The following is a 21,361-nucleotide window of genomic DNA, read 5'->3' on the forward strand; positions in this document are numbered from 1 at the left end:
ATGCATTAGGCATGATTCCAACAGGTTCATGTTGTTTATCTGCTCCAGAGAGTCCTATTCTATTGGTAGTACTTTTTTACAGGGACTAGACAAGCTCTGTGTGTTTGCACATCTATGTCAGCAATAGGTGCAACTTCAAGTAGTTGAAAGTACTCATTAGAAGGAGTGTCCACAAATATTTGGATATATATATTTTTATAATGAATTAATTAAACCTAAAATAAATGCAAATAAGTGGACGCATCACCCTTTGTTCCTTTTTTTTTTAACCGTCTTTCAACTCCCACTTTTCCAAAGCAGCACTTCTTTCTCCTGGTGCAATGAATTAATTATTTCTTTCAGGATTCTGCCACTGGATGGCAACATCGAACAAAAATATCACAGCACTGGACCAATGGAGAGCTGAGGAAAGCAGTACAGCAGAAGCAGAAGAAATGGCATGAACACGCCACTTGCGTCACAGTGACTCACTGCAGAGCAACAGTCACTAGCACTGATAATCATCTTGTGAAAGTCAGTGGGTCCATCAATATCCACAATGCCAATAATCCTCCATGCATTAAAAAAAAAAAAAAATAAAAATAAAATAAAAAAATCAGATCAGTGCATCGCTCAGATTATAGAACCCCTGGAGACAAGAGATCATTTTTTTTATTTTAAAAATATCCACTGCTGTTACAATACACTTTTACCATATATATTTTGCATAAAGTAATCTTACATGATAGAATTACAGCATTTGTTACAATCTGCATATAGAATATTTATAACATTTATACCATTTGTAGTGTAAAAACATCAAACCACAAAAAAGGTATATAGATATCTTTCTGTATGAGGATGGGTACCATAGTGATGATACAATACAGTATATACAAAGAGATTTGGATGATGGATAAAACTCCATAAGAAGAAGATGGCTTGGGTGTGGAACTGAGGCATGGTACGTTTTTGTGTGTGTGTGTGTGTGTGTGTGTGTGTGTGTGTTTTGAGTGAGTGTCCTATATTTAGACAGCAGTGGTGCTGTTTCTCTGCACTCCACTGCACAGGAGCTGTAGCGTGAATCCTGCTCAAAAAGGGTCACGCAAACAGCTTCTGTCTGTGTTTTGCGTTTGGGCCAGAGTTTAGATCCAGGTGGTATAGCTGCAGTTACTGGATCAGGGTCAGTCCACTGCTGTGCTGTCCTCACAAGGGCCAAGGCAGGTCACTGAAGTCCACAGGTCCACCCAGGCCAGCGTCCGCCTCCAGGAGGCTCATGATGACGGCCATGGCTGCCTCATCGTTGCTGGGACTGCTGGAGCCGGGCTCGTCCATGATGTCGATGCTTAGGTGGGAGTTATCACCTACAGCGACAGATTGAGTTCTTAATAGACTTACATTACAGTGATCTTGCAAACATGTCCATTGTTTAACAAATTTTATGAAGTGAAAGACAGGTCAGAAAGACCTGGCAGAGAACTAAGGCTAGGTGGAAATCTTCATATTCAGGTACTAAAAAGGTACAGGATTAGATTTTCGAAGATCTGAAGGTTTAAGGAATACAGCCTGTACACTATATCAATTTTCTGAACAACCACTTTAAAGCTTAAAAAGGGAAGCATGGGGGACCCCTTGTACATATTAGTGTTTTGCTGGATCAGGTGTGTTGGGAGCTGGGTAATCAGCTAATTAGCAACCGAGTTGAAGGCGGTGGGTTAAAGCAGGAAACCACAGTAATGCCAAATGTGTAGGACATGGGGTCCTCCAGGACCATGGTTAGAAACCACTGTTGTATGGATTTCCACAAAACATCCCGTTTGCCACCTTGTTTAAGAGATCGTTAGAGTGTCTGAAAAGTCTGAGCATCATTTTAAGATCCTCATCTGAAGTGAAGTGAAGAGCTTCAGTTAAAAAGCTGCTAAAAGTATTGGGACACCTGCTCATTCATTTTATGTTTCGAAATCAATGGTAGGCTTTTTACTAGATTTTAGAGGAGCACTGCTGTGAGGTTCAGTAGGTTAGATGGTTTCCACCTCATCCTAAAAGTATCGGATGGAGCACCATCCATCATTCCAGAGAACACAGTTCTTCCACTGCTCCACAGCTCAATACTGGGGTGGGGGCTCACCTGGCATTAGGCATGGTGCCAATAGGTTGATGTTTATCTGTTCTACTCTATTGGCAATATTTGTCAATTACACATCTCTGTCAGCAATTGGTGCAACGTAAAGTAGCTGAATGCATTTATTAGCAGAGGGTCTCCTCAAACATTTGGACACATTGCGTACACACAAGATCTCTAGATCAGTATTTAGCCAGTGATGGTTAGGGTTCCCCATCCTGGTCCTGGAGTACCCCCAGTTCGGTATATTTAAATGTTTTTTTAGCGTCAACACTTCAAGGTCATCTTAAGGCATATGAATAAACTGGGCTGGATTTCCCCAAAAGCATCTTAGCACAAAAGATGTTTCACTCTCTCTACCAGTGAAGATGAACACTAACATGCTTTTGGAGAATTAGGCCCAGATTAGTTAAATGTTTTGGAGCAGGGAAAACACCACAACGTCCAGGAAAGTGGACACGTCAGGACCAGGATTGGAAAATTTTGGCCTGCTTTACAGTATTATAGAACTCTGTGGTTCAAGCACTCAAAACTGCTACCTAAATATTCCTAAATATTCCTAAATATTTGTTGCTTTTGGAAAGTCAGGACGTGCGGAAAAAGTACAGTGTCCATATTTGTTTGCCCAAAAAGCTTACAGTAAAACTGAAACTCACTCATTATGGAGTTGTTGGAGTACGGGTATCCTATGGAGTCCGGGCCAGGCACGATTCCAGTGGAGGGCAGGTCTGGAGTGCCTCCGTTTTGAATCTGCAAATCAAAAAAGCGTCAGCATCTTTTCACTGCCTCACTTGGCGTGTGACGTCTGTCCGAAATTAAGATGCTGATCTCATTATTCATTTATGCAGGAACTGCAGGAGAGACTTGATCAGGTTTATTGCTTAATGCTGGTCAGAAAACAGGTCACACAGATATTATATAACCAGCCCCGAACAGTGTATTAGAGAGTGGGAGAGAGCGGGAGAGTATGAGAATACAGGTTTGCTCTCACTTTCTTGCCCCCTGGAGAGCAGGTGTCAGGAGGGGGAGTGCTGGTGATGTTGAGGGGGCTGGAACCACAGCTGGAGGGAGAGGAGCCTCGAATCCTACAGAAGGAAGAGGAGGAGAGAAAACACTTCTTTAAAGATCAGCTCTTACGCAACGACCCACATTTAACGTACAGGCAGAGAAACTTTACACTGGCTGCTTCACTCCAATTCTTCCATGAACACTGCAGAATGTGTGTGTGTGTGTGTGTGTGTGTGTTGATCAAGTCTCATATTCATTCTTGACATTTACACTTCCCTAGCATGTTCAGCTGATGTGGTCGCTGCAGAGATTTTGGGAAACTACACTGTGGATTCAGGGCTGGAGGAAAACAGAGCGTACAATCAGGAACACTCAGAAATGCTCATTTGAATTCCGCCCAGGAAGTCACTGCACCTACTGCTACAGAGGCCTTACTGTGTGATTTGTTGGATTTGTGGGGTTTAGGGGTTCTTATAATTACAGTTCAGTGCATTTGTATACAGTCAGATACTTTACTGAGTGCGTGTGTGTGGATGATCATCATTATGAAAATGGATAAACCCCTGCAACAACCAGCTTTTCTTATTTATACAATCTTTGTATTTTGGTGGTGGGCTGTGTTTTTTATATTGGACGCTATTCAGCGGCTCACCTCTGGATCTCCATCACCTCCTCTGCGATCATGCGACCGATCTTCCCAGCTCCGGCCCGCGTACCACCCGGGATGCCCGGGACAGTCTGGAGAGGGCGCTTCCCTCCACCTGCCAAACACACCAACACGCATGCATAAATACAATTCATTTAGTCTGCTTACCTAACCAGAACTAATGCTCCCCTCCTGTTTTGTACTGTTTTCACAGAATTTCATAATCACACCCACACCCAATATAAATAGCACAGAGTGACTCAGGAGCTCAGATGAGAAATGTCCAATGCCCTCTTAATGCAGCTATGAAAAAATGACCATCCAACAAGATTCATTTTAGGCTTCTGCATTTTGCATGGCACATTTGTCATGTCCTAGTTTGCTCCTGTAAATTCCATCTGACCTACTACTGATTGCTGTAAATACCCTGTGCCTTCTCAAACACTCTTTATGACTCTGATCCAAACCCTTTTTTTTATTAAACTGATGAATACAGAGCCCATACGGTGAACCTAAGGTCAAATGTAAAACTCGCTAAAGCTCAGGAGAGCTGCTGTTATTCTTTAGACATACACCGATCAGCCATAACATTAGTACTTAATATGGAATAGGTCCCCCTTTGTGCCACCACAACAGATCATGGACTCCACAAGATCTTGGAAGACATCTTATGGTCTCTTGCAGCTAGACGTTAGCAGCACACTGCAAGTTGTGAGGTGGGCCTCCATGGATCTAATCAGTGAGCCTTAGGTGCCCATAACCCTTTCGTCGGTTCACTAGTTGTCACTTATTAAAGCACTTTTGGTCTGTACTGACCACTGCATACCGGAAACACCCCACATAATCTGCCTGGTGTTTTGGAGATGTTCTGACCCAATCGTCTAGCCTGGTTAAAGTGTAAGCATAATGCTTATGCTTACTCAATTGTCCTGCTTTTAACACCTTCATCACCTTCAAGAACTGACTGTTCACTTACTGCCACACCGTATCCACACATTGATAGCTGCCACCGTCGATGATGATAAGCAACGTTTTTTTATTTAATATATCAGTGGTGCTAATGTTATGGCTGATTGGTGTGTACCGTTAGTAAACTAGTGGTAAACAGACTGACCGTCACCAGATGTGAGAACACTGTCCATGCTCTGAGGGGAAGCAGCAGACTGATAGCTGGGGTCGGCTCCTTCCAGCACGCTGCCCCTGAAACAGCAGTGAAACACAAGTGAGTAAGGAGGTCAGGCTGGACCTTTGAAAAACCATGAGAGATCATCTGAAAAACATCACTAATAACACTGTTTTGGACTCACAATTTGAGATAGCCTTGAGAATGAGAGACGTTTCGGTAGCCAGTTAGAAGCCCCAGTCAAATTTCTTTTTACAGGCCTGTCACTATTTAGTTTATTAGTTATTCGAGATTAATGAAGTTATCAAGTTAAATATTACTGGTTAACTGAGCAGGAGAATTAAAACTTGTGATTTGAGGATATCTGCAGGTATCAGCCAATTCAATATAATGGCTTTAATCCTTTTTAATGCCAAGATTGAACACAACTTTATAATGAGCTGCAGATTCTCTGATGATCATCCGGTCAGCTGACTACTGTTTATCCGAGTGCTGCCAATATGCTCAGAAAAGCTCTGAGTGATAATGATGTACTGTCATATCGACCGTACCTATGCAGAACTAACAAGCAAGAATAGAGGACTTACGAGACCACAGTGTTGGTGGAGACGATGTATTCCACTTCTTTGGTCCAGGGGTTCATGAAGCTGAACCAGCGACTTCGCAGAGTGATGAAGGAACCATCTTTAATCTTAAACTTGTAACAGTTTGTGTTGATCTTCTCTCTCGTCTGCAAAACTGAGGAACGTTCCAAGTTACTTCAGCGACTGCTGGCTTTTTGTTATTTTTTACTTGATTTAATAATAAATGCACTACATGTCCAAATGTTTGTGGACACCCCTTCTTTTTTTCCCTTTTTTGACCAATTTGGTGCTGCCAATTACCCCACCCATTCATAGCTACCCCTAGCACTAGCAATGCTCCCAACACTAAGATGGTGCGGATCTAGCAAATGCCTCCTTCGACACGTGTGAAGCACTGTTGCGACCAATGTGGCACTGCCGGGCAGCCAACACACTATGAGAAAAGAGCCAGGTCCCTGGCTCCAACGAACCAGCCAACAGGCGCCTATGCCGGCCAACATCTCTGATGAGGGGAGACGGTGCCACCTACCCACCCAGAGAGAGCATGGCCAATTGTGCTCTCTTAGGCTCAGACTGATGGCAAAGCATTCAGCCTGGCAACCCTCAGGCCAGAATAGTAGTGTGTTAGACCGCGGAGTCACTCAGAGTCCGTGGACACCTTTTCTAATGAATGCTTTCAATTATGTTAAGTTGCACCCATTTCCAGTAGAACAGGACTCTCTGGAGCAGATAAACATGAATCTATTGGCACCATGCTGCCTAAAGTCAGGCGTGGGCTAGAGGGGTATAAAGCCCACAGCAACTGTATTCTCTGAAATGATCGTTGGTGCTCTATCCAATACTTTTGGAATGAGTTGGGGAGCTGGGGATGAAGTGGGGTGTTGATCATCCAACATCCTGACTTTAACAATGCTCTTGCCATCTTTCCTGGACAGTAGAGACAGTTGCTCCAACAAAAGCAAGATGTCCCAATACTTTTGTCCATGTAGTGCATGTCAGACAGTAAGGCTGACGAGGGGTAAAAAGTGAACTGACTGGATAAAGAGTTAAAGAGCTACCTTGTCTGTGGCACTCGGCGAGATGGCCGATGTCATCCTGATGGAAATACTCGTAGAACGACGTTCCCAGCAGCTCCTGGGGTAAATACGCTAGAATGGCTGTCGCCCTAATAGGAAATAAACAGATCAAACAGGTAAATTCATATTTGCAGTAATTACTTAATGCCTTCATGAAGAAGGACAATCCAGCAGTCTGGATCCATTAAAAACCATCCTCTAGGATTAACATGCACCGAGTTAACCTTCTGGGATGCTTTTAGAGCAATGAACTGTCAGCAAGCATCAGGCATCTTAGACATTTAAAAGGTCTGCTCACAGTGGATCAATGTAAATATCTGAGAGAATCTTTTTTTTTTTTTTACCAATTACACTGCCCATTTCCATGTGTGATCCTGCTTACCATAAAGATTTTAGTATTTACATAAAATAAAATAAATTAAAATATGTGCCACTTCATGCAATTGAGTGTTTTAAGCTCTTTAATGTGTAAATAATAAGGGTGTGACTTTGCTTGGGGCAAAAAAAAAAAAAAATGCTCAGATGTTGTTTAACAAGTCTATTTACCACCCTGTTATTTTGCTTCAGAATTAAACCATGTTAAGCTCTGCTTCTATTGGCTGGTTCACAGTTTGGTTTAACTGAAGTACCCCAGTTTGTGTTCGAGGGAGCAGACCACGGAGAAAGAGATAGTAAAAGCCCATTAGCTAGTTTTAGCTTTTAGCCTAGCACAGATATCAGTTTGCTCCACCCTGGCTTTCCCTTCAGCACACAATGAGTGTAAGCTCCCCCTCTGCGAAGTCGTGGTCATGATGTGCTGATCACGCAGCAACTCATATTCTAACAACTAGCAGAGTCTGGATGTGAGTAACTGCTCTCCAGCTTTGACTAGGGCTTCCGTTAGTGGGCTTGGTCTATGGAAATGTTTGGGAAGGTGTAAACACGGCAAGCCTGGAATTGGCCCATTTCCAGCACTGTTTTTGTTGTGCTGGATGTGCTTTTGAAGGAGGAACAACAGTGTGAGGCTGACGGTCCATGTCCTGAACTACTTATTCAATAATGCAGAGATAAATACTGTTTGATATTTTAGGGCCTCTTTATCATTTTAAATTACACTGATAATTTGTCTGAATTATAATTTTTTAAGACCAACAAACATTTGAATCATGCTACACAGGTATGAGAATGTACTGTTAGGAGTCTTGCTAAAGAACTCTTATTGGTGTAGAGTGGTGTGCTTGCCTGGCCTGGATTTAACAGCTATTTTGTCATGGGGAGGGTGTTGTTGTTGTTATCCACCACGCCATGACGCCCCACAATTTTAAGCGACTGCAGATGCTCAGACAGAGACAGAGACGCACTACCCAAGTTCTCACCTCTGGTCCACGAAGACGAACTTGCCGTCAATGGCGTGCCGGGAGACATACTCTGTTGGTTTGACGCGGATGTCTCCGTTCATAGGCTGGGGGACGATGTGGGGGTGCAGGCGGCCAATGGCCACTAGGCAGCTGAGGTTACAGCCTTCGTTGTCCGGTTCATTATCCTCATCCAGGCCCATCTTGGTGGGCGGCCAGCTCTTTAGGTAGCCCGTGCTGTGGATTGTGCAGAAGCTCTTGCGGTCTGCTGTTAGAATAAAGCACAGGTTAGGAACACACCGCTGACCAGGCCGCGTTAAAATATCTTGCCAGGAAGCCGCACATATTTATCTGAGACAGGGGTCCTTGCTCTAGTCCTCAGGGACCCCTAAGGAGTGCACATTTTTGCAGGGGTTTTGGTTCCTACACACCTGTGCCAGATATGAACTACTACTAACTGTATAATAGAAATATATAAAATTATAGCATCATATAAAATGTATAGTTATTGCAGTCTGACTATTATGAGCAATATTATTAGGTATAAAATGCCAATATATATATATATATATATATAAAGAATGTATACAAGTATTTGCACTTTATTTAAGACATGTACAAAAAAACTATGTTCTATAGAAAGTGTCTTTAATATAATATAATAATTTTTTTAATTTTTTAGTTTATTTCTTACATGATCCCTGTATATATATATATATATATATATATATATATATATATATATATATATATATATATATATTTTTTTTTTTTTTTTTTTTTTTTTTTTTTTTTACTCATCTATTATATAAAGTGTATGTTATGCTGTGATAATAAATGTAACTGCTGTGTCTGAAGTTGGAAAAGAGTAAAAAATATGCACTGTGTGAAGGTACCTGAGGTCTGGATCAAAGACCCTCTAATCTGACCGAAGCGTCTGTAACATGAAGGATGTGCCGCGCGTGTCAAAATAACTCAGTCATTAAAGCTGGCAAACTGTTTTATTATTTTTTCTTTTAACTTTTGATGAATCATATTTTTTCCAGGAAAGCTGGACGACACATGGTTTGGATAAAGGACTGCTAAAGAAGGCTCCAGGGTGCTGAGCAGCCTGGCTGCCTCCACGCCCCTGCACCAGTCCTGCTCATGAAAACACAGCTACCTTTCTTCTTTGAGCAGGTGGAGGGGAAGTCTTTGTCCTCCATCTTGACAGACGGCCGGTTGCACTTCATTCTGCAGAAGAATGAGCGACGAGCTCCTGAGCAGAGTCTGGAGGGTCCGGGAGTGATATCAGTCTTCACTGGCAGACCAGCTAACAACCGGAGAGCGAGAGCGGAGAGGGAGAGAGGGAGAGAGAGAGAGGATATTCATCACACCCTGAGAGAAAAGAGCCCCACACTACAGTAAACTAATATAAATATGTTAACATTAAGTATGTTCCATATGTAAATGTATGGATTATAATTTTATTAATTCTATTATTTGCTTTGGTAACAAATGTAATTTACAATTCATGCCAACAAAGCTATTTGAATTTGAATGAGATAATGAGACAAACAAACAGACAGGTAGGTAGGTAGGCAGACAGACAGACAGAATGTGAGAGATAGACAGACAGACAGACAGGTAGATATATAGAATGTAAGACAGACATACAGATAGACAGACAGACATAGATAGATAGAATGTGAGACAGTCGCATACAGACAAGTACGTAGGTAGGTAGGCAGATAGACAGATAGATAGACAGATAGACGGGTAGGTAGGTAGGTAGGCAGGTAGACAGACAGATAGACGGGTATGTAGGTAGACAGACAGATAGACGGGTAGGTAGGCAGATAGACCGACAGATAGACCGACAGATAGGTGGGTCCGAGTTGGTACGTAGGTAGACAGAATGTGAGACAGACAGACAGGATAGATGGACAGACAGCTCATTATTCCATTCCTATTATTATTAACCTTATCATTCATTACTAAAACATGGAGTTATTCTACTGCTTTCTCCCTCTACTCTAAACTTGTCTGAACACAGAAGTTCAGACATCCTTCACTTCTTCACCCAAAGCTGAATCATCCTAAACCCTGAACAGCTGCAGCACGATAAGATAAAACTGTGCTCTGCGGTTTCTGTTATGAGGTTGAACAAGGCTGAGAAATCGTACTTTTGGCATCGATGAGACGTTCCCGTGGTGCTGTATCAGATGACGAAAGCTGCTCCTTCACTTTGGCGATGTCCTTCGGATGCAGATAGTCAAACAGACTCTGGCCAATCAGGTCGTTCTGGTGAGAACAGAAGGTGAAGGTCTGAGCATAAAAACTAAGAACACACCTGGTATTACATGGAAGGAGAAGTATTTCAGGACTTCAGAGGTACCTGACTGTAGTTGAGGATTTTATAAACAGACTCTGAGACGAAGAGAATCTTGCCCCGGTCACATCCAACAACGAAAAGGAAGCCATCAGCAGCCTGGGGAGAAACACACAGAGCTCCATTCACTATTCCCACACTCACACAGAAACGAGTATCGAACAAACCCAAGACCAGACGCTTTAAACTCACCCTCAATATCAAATGCTTCAGTTCATCATCTGATAGGAATGCTGGTTTATAGTTTGCTTCTGTGTATGGGTTAGTAGCACCTGTGAGAAGAGAAAATGGCTTTTTAAATATTAATATTAATCATGAAATTTCAAAAATGAAATGTTCCATTGATATTAACTTAGATTGGCTATATTTTATATGTGAAAAAACCTCGTAACGTCTTCATATGCTGCACAGCCATGCGTAGCACCGTTAGCTTGTCCAGCTTGCGAGACATGGCGTTGCACGTGGGAACTAATGAAGCCAGTTCATCTATAAAACTGTTCATCTTATCCCTGCGCCTCTTCTCAATCTGACTGTGGGCTTCCCTGGAGTGGAGCAGACAGCAGGTTAGCACCCTGAACCATGAATCAGTTTGTTAAAATGTAAAACAACAACAACAACAACAACAACAAAAAACTACACACACACACATTCCAGGATTAACAGCTTTGTTTGCTACACTAAAGCTCTATTCGGAGAGGATTAGATTTACAGGGAAGGTGGGATATTGCGGTTTCACCACAGGACGTCTGTAATGGAAATGACTAATTTGCACAAGATAAGCAATCCAGGCATCAGATGGGATTGGCTCCTCAAGGTCATTGTAGATGATCCATGTGATTGTTTAGTACCTTGTTTTCTAAAGTGGAGTAATGAAGTCACTATATTTTGAGAGAACATGTCTGAAGCCCCTTGTCCTCCTCCTAATGTAATGTCCTATACATTCCATCTCTTCCCACCATGTTCACAACAGCGTTTTTCGCAGCCGACCACCACTCAGTCTTCTCCGTTTAACTCCTATCTCAGTCCTAAACCCTTAGAAATAAGGGTGTTTCAAATGGTTCTCCAAGCGCCGTCACAGAGGAACCACTTTGTGATGCGAGTGTGAGGAACCTTTACATTAGGTGAAGGTTGATGGAAGACTGACCGCCTGGCTCCTCTGCATCAGAAGAGCTGGTACTCCTGCCACTGCTATCTGCCTACCGGCCACCATTCTTCATCATCACCACTACTTTCATTATTCTCCACTATATACCATCTCCACTATGATTATCTTAATTATATTATATCATGATTATGTCAGCATACCTGAGCAGAAGAGCAGTGGACTTTTTCTTTTTTAAATCAATAATTTATAAATAGTTCTGACCAGAGGAGTCTTGGTTCCTCCCAAGGTTTTTTCCTCCAGCCCAAAAGAATTCTCTCCAATTCCCCTCCATTACAGCAATCTCCCTCATTATCATCATATGCTGATGGCATTTCCGAACTTGGAAAAAACCTTTGCCAGAGGTGTGGCTCCTCTGAGGTCTTTGGAAAATCTTCAGTATTTGAAAGCTGTGTTGAACAACCTCTACATGAGGTTTTCCATGTTGGCCACAGTCTTGTATGACCTGCTTGATTTGTGCTGAATGTGTGCGTGTTCACTTACTTTCAGTTTGCCACACATTCATGCCACAGCTAAAGCCCACTCAAAAGCCCGCTCCAAAGTTTTCAACAGGATGTCGGTAGTCGCTATGGTGGATTATTTGCCAACCAATTCGCATGGGATTAAAATAACCTGAGGTTAATTTTATGGGTCGCTTTAACAAAGGTAGAAGGCGCCATAAAAATGACAGATTTGGCAGATTTCACGCAAGTTCCATGTACTTATCCCATCCGAATAGAGCCAACAAAGTGTGTAAGAACGATTTCCACAGTTCAGAACATGTGTATGTGTATACATGCCCACAATTCAAGCTCTATTTCCACATTCTATGCTGTGACATTCATTACCTGGCGTTTTTTATCCGGCCCTGCTGGTCATCTCTGGAATGAGAAAGGGTTTATGTGAGTCCATTAATTAATGCCTGAATGTGAAACTGGATGTGAAATTAAGTGGGAAATGTTTTAGGACCTACCTCCCAAGCTGTTTATCCTTGTCTGTATCCATACTGTCACTGCAGAAATGAAAACCACAGAAATGTAAAACCAAAAAAAAAAAACTGTACTTGCAAAGCTCGCAGGTCCTGACCCAGCTTCAGGTTTCCTCGGCCCATAACTGTTTCTAGTTCCTCGCTCTTAAAGCAGAATTCCACTGATTTTCTTTATTTCACCATTTTTTCACAATGGTGGTGAATGTTTTAATCAGGCATCTAAAGAGTTAAACACCTCTAACACAATCACAGAGAGCTCTTCTATGAATTGGTTCAAATATAATGCTTGATGGCAGACAGCATGACTAGAGATCCTTGGGTCACTGTGGTGCCGAACTAAAGCGCTGCCTCTATGACCCACTGGCCTTGCTATCTCTGGGGTGATCTCTACATCACTTCAGTGTGATGCTGGCCACCACAGGTGTATGTCAGCTGACGCATCAGAGCTGGGTAACCGGCGCTTTCCTTAAAGTGCGTTGGCTGCCCAGTGAAGCTGCAGCAGCTCAAAAAGAGGTAGTGGCTGGTTGCACATGTGTCAGCCCTTACCCTCCCAGTGTCAGGAGCATTACATGTGATTGGACGAGAGTACTAATGAGAGGGTTAGGTAATTGGGTAATCTAAAATTGGTGAGGAAAGTCCGATAAAAAAAATAGAAATATACAGCTTGATGCCTGAGACATTGTTTTATAAAAAGAGTAGATTTCTTTCAGTGGTGGTTGGTAAGTGTCTCAACGTACTATGCACACAACAAACCACTCCGAAAATAACAATTTAATAAGTTAGGGTCATGGACGGAATAAAAAAAAAAAATATATATATATATATATATATACTTACTCAAATGAAAACCCATCAATCCTGAAAACACACAAACAGACACAAACAAAGATGTTAATAGCCACCACCAACACCATTACTAAACAGTGTGTGTGTGTGTGCGTGTGTGCATGTGTGCATGTGTGCATGTACATATACACTCACTGGTACTCGGTGGCGCTGCCTTTTCTCTTGCGGGTGTAGTCCATGCCCGGCGTGCCCACAGAGCTGCTGATGAGGTCTGTGGAACTGGGGGACATGAACTCATTCATCGTGGAGGAGATGTCCATCCTTTGGTCTGCCATTAGCTCATCTGAGAACAAGGAGAATTACCTACATAGATTACTCGATTTTAACCAAAGCAACAGATTTCAGCTGAATAAACAGCTCCAGATTTGGCATTCAGCATTTTCATCATGATTACTGGAAATATCTGAATGCAAATGTTCAGGAAACTCACCACACAAATTCATTCAGATGGCTGTTATTAACACATGTCCAGCAGAAACCTTCTGGGAACAGAAAAAGAGGGAGATTAGAAAAGGTAACTAGGTAAACATGTCAATTTTAATAAAATACAGATTGTACTAATTGCAGTCACCATATTTAAACCCTTAACATGGTTCTTTGATAAAGGTTGAGGTTCTATAAAAGAACCATGACGGTTCTTGGCCTGACTAAATGATTTTCCCACGAGACGGAAAACCTCTTGTATACAGTATGGTTCTTTAGAGCAGTGTTTCTGAAGGGTTGGGGAGCGTCTGGGGGTCCCTAAACAGCACTAAAATGGATTCCCCATTTTTACTGTTACGAGTCAAAGGACACTTTTGCACCACTGTATTAAACGAGAGCCCTTTTGTTAGGAGTGCAGACATTAGCAGGTCAAGCAGCACTGTGGGGCACCTCCCCTCGCATAGGGAAACGCTGACGTCACATGGAAAGCATTCATATTAGAGTTTCCTCAGGACCCTTTGGCCTCGAGTGACACACAAGACTCATCACATGGGGAACTGGACTGCTGGGTCACAGCATTTGTGACGCGGATCAGCTTGGATCAGATTCCTCAGCCGTAGGGGGGAGCAGCATAGCGATGACGTGTTACCTGCACTGTGATGAATTACACTTCCACAGTACATCATGGGTCTCAACTTTGAGAACACTGAGCAACTGCAAAGATCATGGACGTCAAAAACAAGCATAGAGTAACCTGGAGATGATGAGGTGTGTAAAGGCACTGCTCTGATTAAATAACATTAAGACCTCATATACTGTGATGTGTACGTGTTGTAATTTGGGGTTTTCTACTAGATTATGAAGCATTCATGTCTCTGGTCATGTTAAGCATAGTCTACGCTTATGTGGACTAAAGTATTGGGACGCCTGCTCATTCAAAGCTTCATCTGAAATTAGGGGTATTAAAATAGAGTTTATCCTGCAGTTGTTGGAGTAACTCTCTTTACATCTCTTTACAGGGAAGAATGTTTCTGCTAGATTTTGGAGGAGCACTGCTGCGAGGATTTGATTGTATTCAGCGACAAGATTATTAGAGAGGTCAGGATGTTGGATGCTCACCACTCAACCTCATCCCAAAAGTATTGGCTGGAGCACCAACCATCATTCCAGAGAACACAGTTCCTCCACAGCTCAATGACAAGGGGCGTTGTAGCGACCCCTCTAGCCCACGCCTGACATTAGGCAGCACGGTGCCAATTGGTTCATGGTTATCTGCTCCAGAGGGTCCACCATGATTTTGCTGCTGCTATTATTTTAGGGTAAAATTGGTAGTAATGATGGGAGAACTGTGGACCAGTGCAGATACCCCTCATTTTTCCATATTGATGATCTGCTGGTACCAATACATAAATAAAATCTTCCTGGATCAGCATTAAAGAAATATAATCTTTGTTTCTGTAGGGTCACACATGCAGTAAAATGAAGAAAACGCAGATGAATTACGCTCTGCTCTTTTGGAAATAGCAGTTATATCAAAACATTGATGTGATGCTGAGATTGTTCACTGCAGATACTAGAGAGACTGATATGACTCACATCAACACACATCCCTACCTTACGGTACATCAGGTTTCTGGACTATCGTTGTGTGTTAGCGTACAGTTGACATACACACTGAAATGAAACCTGACAAACTGGGCCAAGCACAGCTCTTCCTGTTGCTTGTGACACAAGGTCCACTGGACGGGCTTCATTTTTACTGACCGATTCTACACCATTAGCTCAGTTTTGACGTTTGCAGTGCTTGTTCTCTATAGTGTGCCACTGGGGCCCCGACTCCCCTGACCACGCTTGGCTCCACAACCAGAGGACACACACACACACACACACACACACACACACACACACACACACACACACACACACACACACACACACAGGTCAGTTTCATCAGCGAAGCTCTCCGGTTGCCAGGAAACTTCCTGGAAGGCATGCAATCTAGGCCACGTTTAGATAACTAGGAGAAAGCGCCATTCTCTCAAAGCACAATCCAGATGCACTCAAAGGGAATTTTCTGCCAGGCACTCACACGCCATTAACATCAAACATGATCCCACAGCCACCTCTCTGCACCTTGCCGTAGATTTCCAGCCAAACTGTGAGATGCAGTAGACCATCATTAACCTCACTTGCGATCAACAACTTCCATTAATCTTCTAACTGTTCCTGGGTTTATTCCCTGAACAGAACCGAGTTAAATGTAGGTCTGTTCTATCGGAAAGCTCTTTTCCAAGCTACTTTCAGTCGTCAACGGGAGCAAAAAAAGAGCCAGAAGAAAGTAGGAGAAAGAAAGCTTGAACTGGGTCAGTTTAACAGCTACGTTACGCATGGAAAAATAGTCTGAAGCCTTGGCGTTGGCATGTTCGTTCCCCTCGAAATTTGTTCCCCCTACTGATGTTATAGGGATAGGGACGGTTCTCATACATCTACTCTTCTGCTAGTGTTAATTACTCCGTCCAATGTTTTATAAGATCTCTATTTTGCACAAAGACGTGCCACTTAGCAATCTTATGTTTCTGTATAAAACGGTAGATATCGAACAGTAAAATCACGACAGAGTTTATTGAAAAACTGATTGAATATTAACTACTGAAGCTGAATCAGATTTCCATTTCTTTCTAACTAAAAAGCCAATGGTTTATCCGTTTAGGGACCTTTTTTTTTACCAGCTTTACAAGCTCTCTGTGTGTGGGATAAACATACACCTGAAACACACGTTCACAATTCTAGTGCTTTCTATTAGTCAAAGTTGCAATATAAATATGTAATTACTTTTTAATCAAATGTATTGCTTTTTAATCAAATATAAGAGACTTGCCTGTTGCTGATTGCTTGTTTAGCGGAAAAATTGTCTGTATCCAATTACACAATGTATTAATTAATGAATTATATTAATAAAATTAATAATATTAATTTTAACCCCACATTTTAAATGTATTAATTAAAATTAATAGAATTAATAGACTATTTTTTTATATATGGTATATTTTTATATACCAAAAAGGTTCTATAATAATGTGTAATAATCAGTCATAACGGGACACTCGTAGGTTCTTTATTGAGATCATTTTTAAAAGGTCTACTATGAACAGACTCTTTGTCATAAAGAAGAACCCATGTCACCAGTCAAAGAGCCATTTAAATCAATCAACTGGTTCTTTGAGTTCTAGATTAAATCAGGACCATCATGTAAAAACCTTGTATAGAACCTGTTATCTGACGTAAATCTACCATGACTGGACTTAGGATGAAATTTTGGACACTGACTTCCCCTAAAAGGGTTTATATAGGGTTCCACTGAGGGTTTATATAGGGTTCCACTGAGGGTTTATATAGGTTAGCGTTTTATATATAGTTGTATTATTGTTATATATTATAGTTGTATATAGAAGTTGTATTAGAAGTGTTGCTGTCACGAAAATATCGTTTCAGCATCGTCACTGCAATGTGCATTCGCGAGGTGTGCAGTGTGACGTAAGGCAAATTCAATCTTACAAATCATTACTGTTCTCATTCCATCACATATCAGAGTCAGACTCTGTCTGCCTAATATTACTGTCATTTTACTCTAATCTTCCATACGCCGAGGGCACGGCTCCATAGTTCACTGCTGGGGGGCTTTATACCCCTCTAGTCCACATCTGGCATTAGTCATGGGTCCACTAGGTTCATGTTCATCTGTCAATATCTATTAACTGCAATTCTCTACAGAGAATAGAGAAGCATATTCGTGTGTATGTGCATTTGCACATCTGTGTCAGCAATGGGTACAACTTAAGGTTGCAGAATTCATTCAGTAGAAGAGGTGTCCACAAACATTTGGACATACAGTGTTGCATTAAAACAGCAAGCTTAAAATTATTAGTGACCACTATAGTCAAGAGTGAATAAATGGAGGGAGGGTATTTCCCCTGACGGTTTAGGTGGCATGGGCAAAAATGGCAGACAACAGACAAACGTCTAAAGGGAAAGCAGCTCAAAAGCAGCCAGACCACAGATTTTATGTGAGGTTTTCATGTTTTACTATAAAACAGATCCACACTGCGGACTCTGGTCTGTTGCCCTCTGAGAACGCTCCTCTGTGCTGTGGTCACCTAGAGGATGGCAGGGTGGCACTCACACCTGTTTTACAGCTCTGCTCACAGCGGTAAAAAAAAAGGATTGAAACTGGATCAGGCTTTAAAACAGACGTTTTCCTTCCTATTCAAACATCACTGGACCAGTTTGGGATGTCCCTAATAAAAATACTGTTTCACTGAAACAGAATTAGAACAGATGTTAGTCTGAGGTGCCCAATATGAAGCTGATTCTGACATTTGGCGACTATATCGATAGCGTTTCACCAGTATATCCTGTCTTCTGTTTAGGTCTCCTTATTGATTTCTCAGACTCTATCCATCCATCCCTCCATCCATCCATGCTGTTGCTGGCAACTCTAATCCTGGAGGGCCGGCGTCCAGCACAGTTTGGCAATTCCTCTACTCAAACACATCCACGAAACCTGCCGACTAACAGAAGAGTTGACTCGATAAGATGGATCTGAGCAGGGGATACACCAAACTCTCCTGGAAACGCACCAAGAATTAAACACCTCTACTCTGGAATAAAATACTACTCCTGCCAATTTGCTTAAGGGACATTGCTGAAGCGGTTAACGATTACGGACGCAAACATGCTAATGGATTCAAACCGATAATGTCATCAGACTGATGCTTAGATATTTGATTATATATTTATTAACTTTAGAAAAGCATTTTTTTATTCATACACAGAAATAAATTGTTATATTTCACTCTATTGCTGGTCTATTGCTAACCCCAATTTCTATGTTATAGATGTTTACAGTCAATATTGGCTGATATGCAGATGAAAACATGAGATTTCAACATTAGTCCAGCTTCCCCATGTTTATCTGCCAATAGTCTACTAACTGTACTAGACTAGAGACTAGAGAAGCTGTGTATGTGCATTTGCACATCTACGTCAGCAATGGGTACAACTCAGCATAGCTGAATTCATTCAGTAGAAGGTGTGTCCACAAACATTTGGACACATAGTGTAGCATTAAAACAGCAAGTTTAGAGATATCACTGACTAGTGATACCAGTGTTGTTTGCCCCCGATCTGATCCAAACACACTAACGCTGAGTTTCGAGGCAGTAGTGGCTCACCAGGCTATTGATGACAGGGTTGTGGGTTTGATGCCTAAGCAAGGGCCTTAACCCTCTTTTCACTATAATTTCATTACTAAACATCCACGATTCAAGAAAAAAAAAAAAAAATACATGGAGGTAGAGCTGGGTAATATGACAATATTTGATCGTATCGTGATCAATTTTGTTATCATGGTGCATAATATGCTTTTATGAGTGTATCGTAGATATCGCCAGTGCCTAAAGAGCACTGAATATCTGCACATTTCATAACAAAGAGTGTAATCAGGTTTTGATTTTGAGTAAAAATCACGGTACTCAGTATGGGAGAGTATTTGGATAGCAGTGACGACAGCAGTTCGTCTACATGCCAAAATATTGTGATAAATATCGAATATTGTAAAAATAAAAAAAATCACGGTACTCAGTATAGGAGAGTATTTGGATAGCAGTGACGACAGCAGTTCGTCTACATGCCAAAATATTGTGATAAATATCGAATATCGTAAAAAAATACACAAAGAGTGTAATAAGAGTGTAAAGAGTGTAATCAGATTTTAATTTTGAGTAAAAAAAATAAAAATAAAAAATAAAAATCACGGTACTCAGTATGGGAGAGTATTTGGACAGCAGTGACGATAGCAGTTCGTCTACATGACAAAATATTGTGATAAATATCGAATATCGTAAAAATATCGTGATATATTTTTTTCCCCCCCATATCGCCCAGCTCTACCTGGAGGAAGTGGAGATCAGGGGGTTGGACAACATGTTCACAGCCAAAGAAATTGGCTTATTAGGAGAAATAAGTTTATTAAGAGACTAAGCCTTCTGCAACATCAGCACCGTAAAGGCCAACATCACGATAAACACTGACCATCGATTAGTGGATGTGACGTCAAATCGGGTGAAATCACTTGCGTTACATATCCACAATATATCCAAATACAATCCAGACAATATACACATCACCCTCATTAACAGATCATCTTTGAGACATACTTTGAGACTCCCTTGACTGGTTTTTAGCTCAATTAGTTAAGCTAAATATATTCATTGCCATTATCCACCCATACAGTACCATGAACCATAAATTCTCCTCTTTGCCATATCCCAGGGTCAGAGTGAAGGGTCAGAACCATGCTAGAGCTGCCCTGGAGCAGAGGGTTAGGAGCCTTGCTTTAGCAGACCCAGGTATCAAACCCACAACCCTGTGGTCAATCACAATCACCAATTTCTTTCATTAACTGACCTGAACTGAAATGTCAGCCATACAGATACTGCACACTGTTATTGACATATAGGCTCTTCTACAGGCTCAAATGTGAGTGGGGGGGACCAGATGAGTGGGGTCTGGCATTCTGACCCTGGACAGTGAGGGGGGCATCACCGGCACCAGTGAGACAGACCGGAGCAGCAGAAGAAAGACAGACAGACAGACAGGCAGACAGGCAGACAGACACTGGTCTGAACTTGACATTTAATCCAGTCCTCTCGCCCCCATGTGCACTAAAGCCATGTGCGGCTTTGGGAACAGCGTGTATCTGATCTGGCACCGAGCCACAAGCGCTGACCGGTCGTGGGGATGAATTAAGCGGCGTTGGGGATGTGTGTAATGCGTATGATGAGCATATGTCCGTTCAGCCTCATTAAAAACAGAGAATACATTAGTCATAATGTGCTCAGCAGTCTGGAGGCATGTCGGGGCGACTACAACCGGCTCGATTTCACCTCTTCCGCTGATGTGATGATTTTGGGCGTCCCTAAAGTGCATCTAGAGGGTCATACGTGTGTAAAATTATAAAATGACCATAACATTGGCTCACTGATGTAGCTGGCCAGCAAGACGCAGAGCAAGGAAGCGTTAGGGCTGGCCAGCCTGTCTCCTGCCAGAAAAATGTCACTAATGCCCCTCCTCCAGAAAATCAATAGCTGTAGCCAACAGCAGCGCACAAAAACACACCACGTCCATCGACTACAGCCGGCAGGATCCACACAAACGACCCGTAAATCATCAGATATGAACCCAAAAAGCACTTACCGGAGACATACAACGGCATCCCAGTTGTTAGTGCTGGCTGGGCGGCTGGTGGGTGAGGAACTGTGACATAAACGGAATCAGTCTCTGACCTACTTTCCTTCTTTTCGTGTGACTGTCGGGCCACTAACCTACATTTTCCACCAATCAGGCCTTTGGAGCAATCCTACGCGGGCTCTCCGGCCAATCAGAGAGCAGCTTACAAACAACCGACGTAAGACTGACACCTGCCCCAGCCAATCACTGCGCGGCACTGGTGCTCACGATCCAGAGACATGGCTGATGAGTCCAGCTCGGCATGGGTGGGTTTTCAGTGCGGATATGTAATTACATGCTGCTACGCCGTAACTCATATTACCGTTTTAGAGCGATTTATGCAATCTAACCTTTATTAAACGCCTCAAACAGGAACAGAATATCAGGGGCAGTGATAACATGCGTCAGGAAAGTAAAACAGGATCCGCAGAAA

General features: G+C 42.2%; 1 protein-coding gene across 2 annotated transcripts; it reads right to left on the reverse strand.

Moving 5' to 3' along the window:
• Positions 1-956: 956 nt before the first annotated feature.
• bmal1a (basic helix-loop-helix ARNT like 1a) lies at positions 957-21,002 on the reverse strand. 2 transcript variants are annotated; one of them, XM_072663068.1, is made up of 19 exons: positions 20,896-21,002; positions 13,649-13,697; positions 13,354-13,501; positions 13,210-13,230; positions 12,358-12,396; positions 12,233-12,265; positions 10,628-10,785; positions 10,436-10,515; positions 10,250-10,342; positions 10,038-10,155; positions 9,035-9,184; positions 7,894-8,140; positions 6,521-6,627; positions 5,466-5,616; positions 4,870-4,955; positions 3,762-3,870; positions 3,093-3,186; positions 2,758-2,851; positions 957-1,343 (listed from the first exon to the last, which is right to left on the reverse strand). In XM_072663068.1, exons 2-19 carry the CDS (start codon positions 13,659-13,661, stop codon positions 1,186-1,188), a joined length of 1,899 nt encoding a protein of 632 aa, XP_072519169.1. In that variant the 5' UTR covers positions 13,662-13,697; positions 20,896-21,002; the 3' UTR covers positions 957-1,185. The 2 variants fall into 2 exon arrangements, with proteins under 2 accessions (XP_072519169.1, XP_072519168.1); XM_072663067.1 differs by having other exon boundaries at positions 13,649-13,700.
• Positions 21,003-21,361: the final 359 nt, after the last annotated feature.

Source organism: Salminus brasiliensis, chromosome 19, assembly GCF_030463535.1.
Source record: "Salminus brasiliensis chromosome 19, fSalBra1.hap2, whole genome shotgun sequence".
NCBI lineage: Eukaryota > Metazoa > Chordata > Actinopteri > Characiformes > Bryconidae > Salminus > Salminus brasiliensis.

Coding starts and splice junctions, on each gene's coding strand:
- bmal1a (XM_072663068.1), bottom strand. Junction 13,231..13,353: donor GGCAGCGCCACCGAGTACCA/GTGAGTGTATAT, acceptor GTGTGTTTTCAG/GATTGATGGGTTTTCATTTG. Junction 2,852..3,092: donor GCTCTCCAGGGGGCAAGAAA/GTGAGAGCAAAC, acceptor TTTGATTTGCAG/ATTCAAAACGGAGGCACTCC.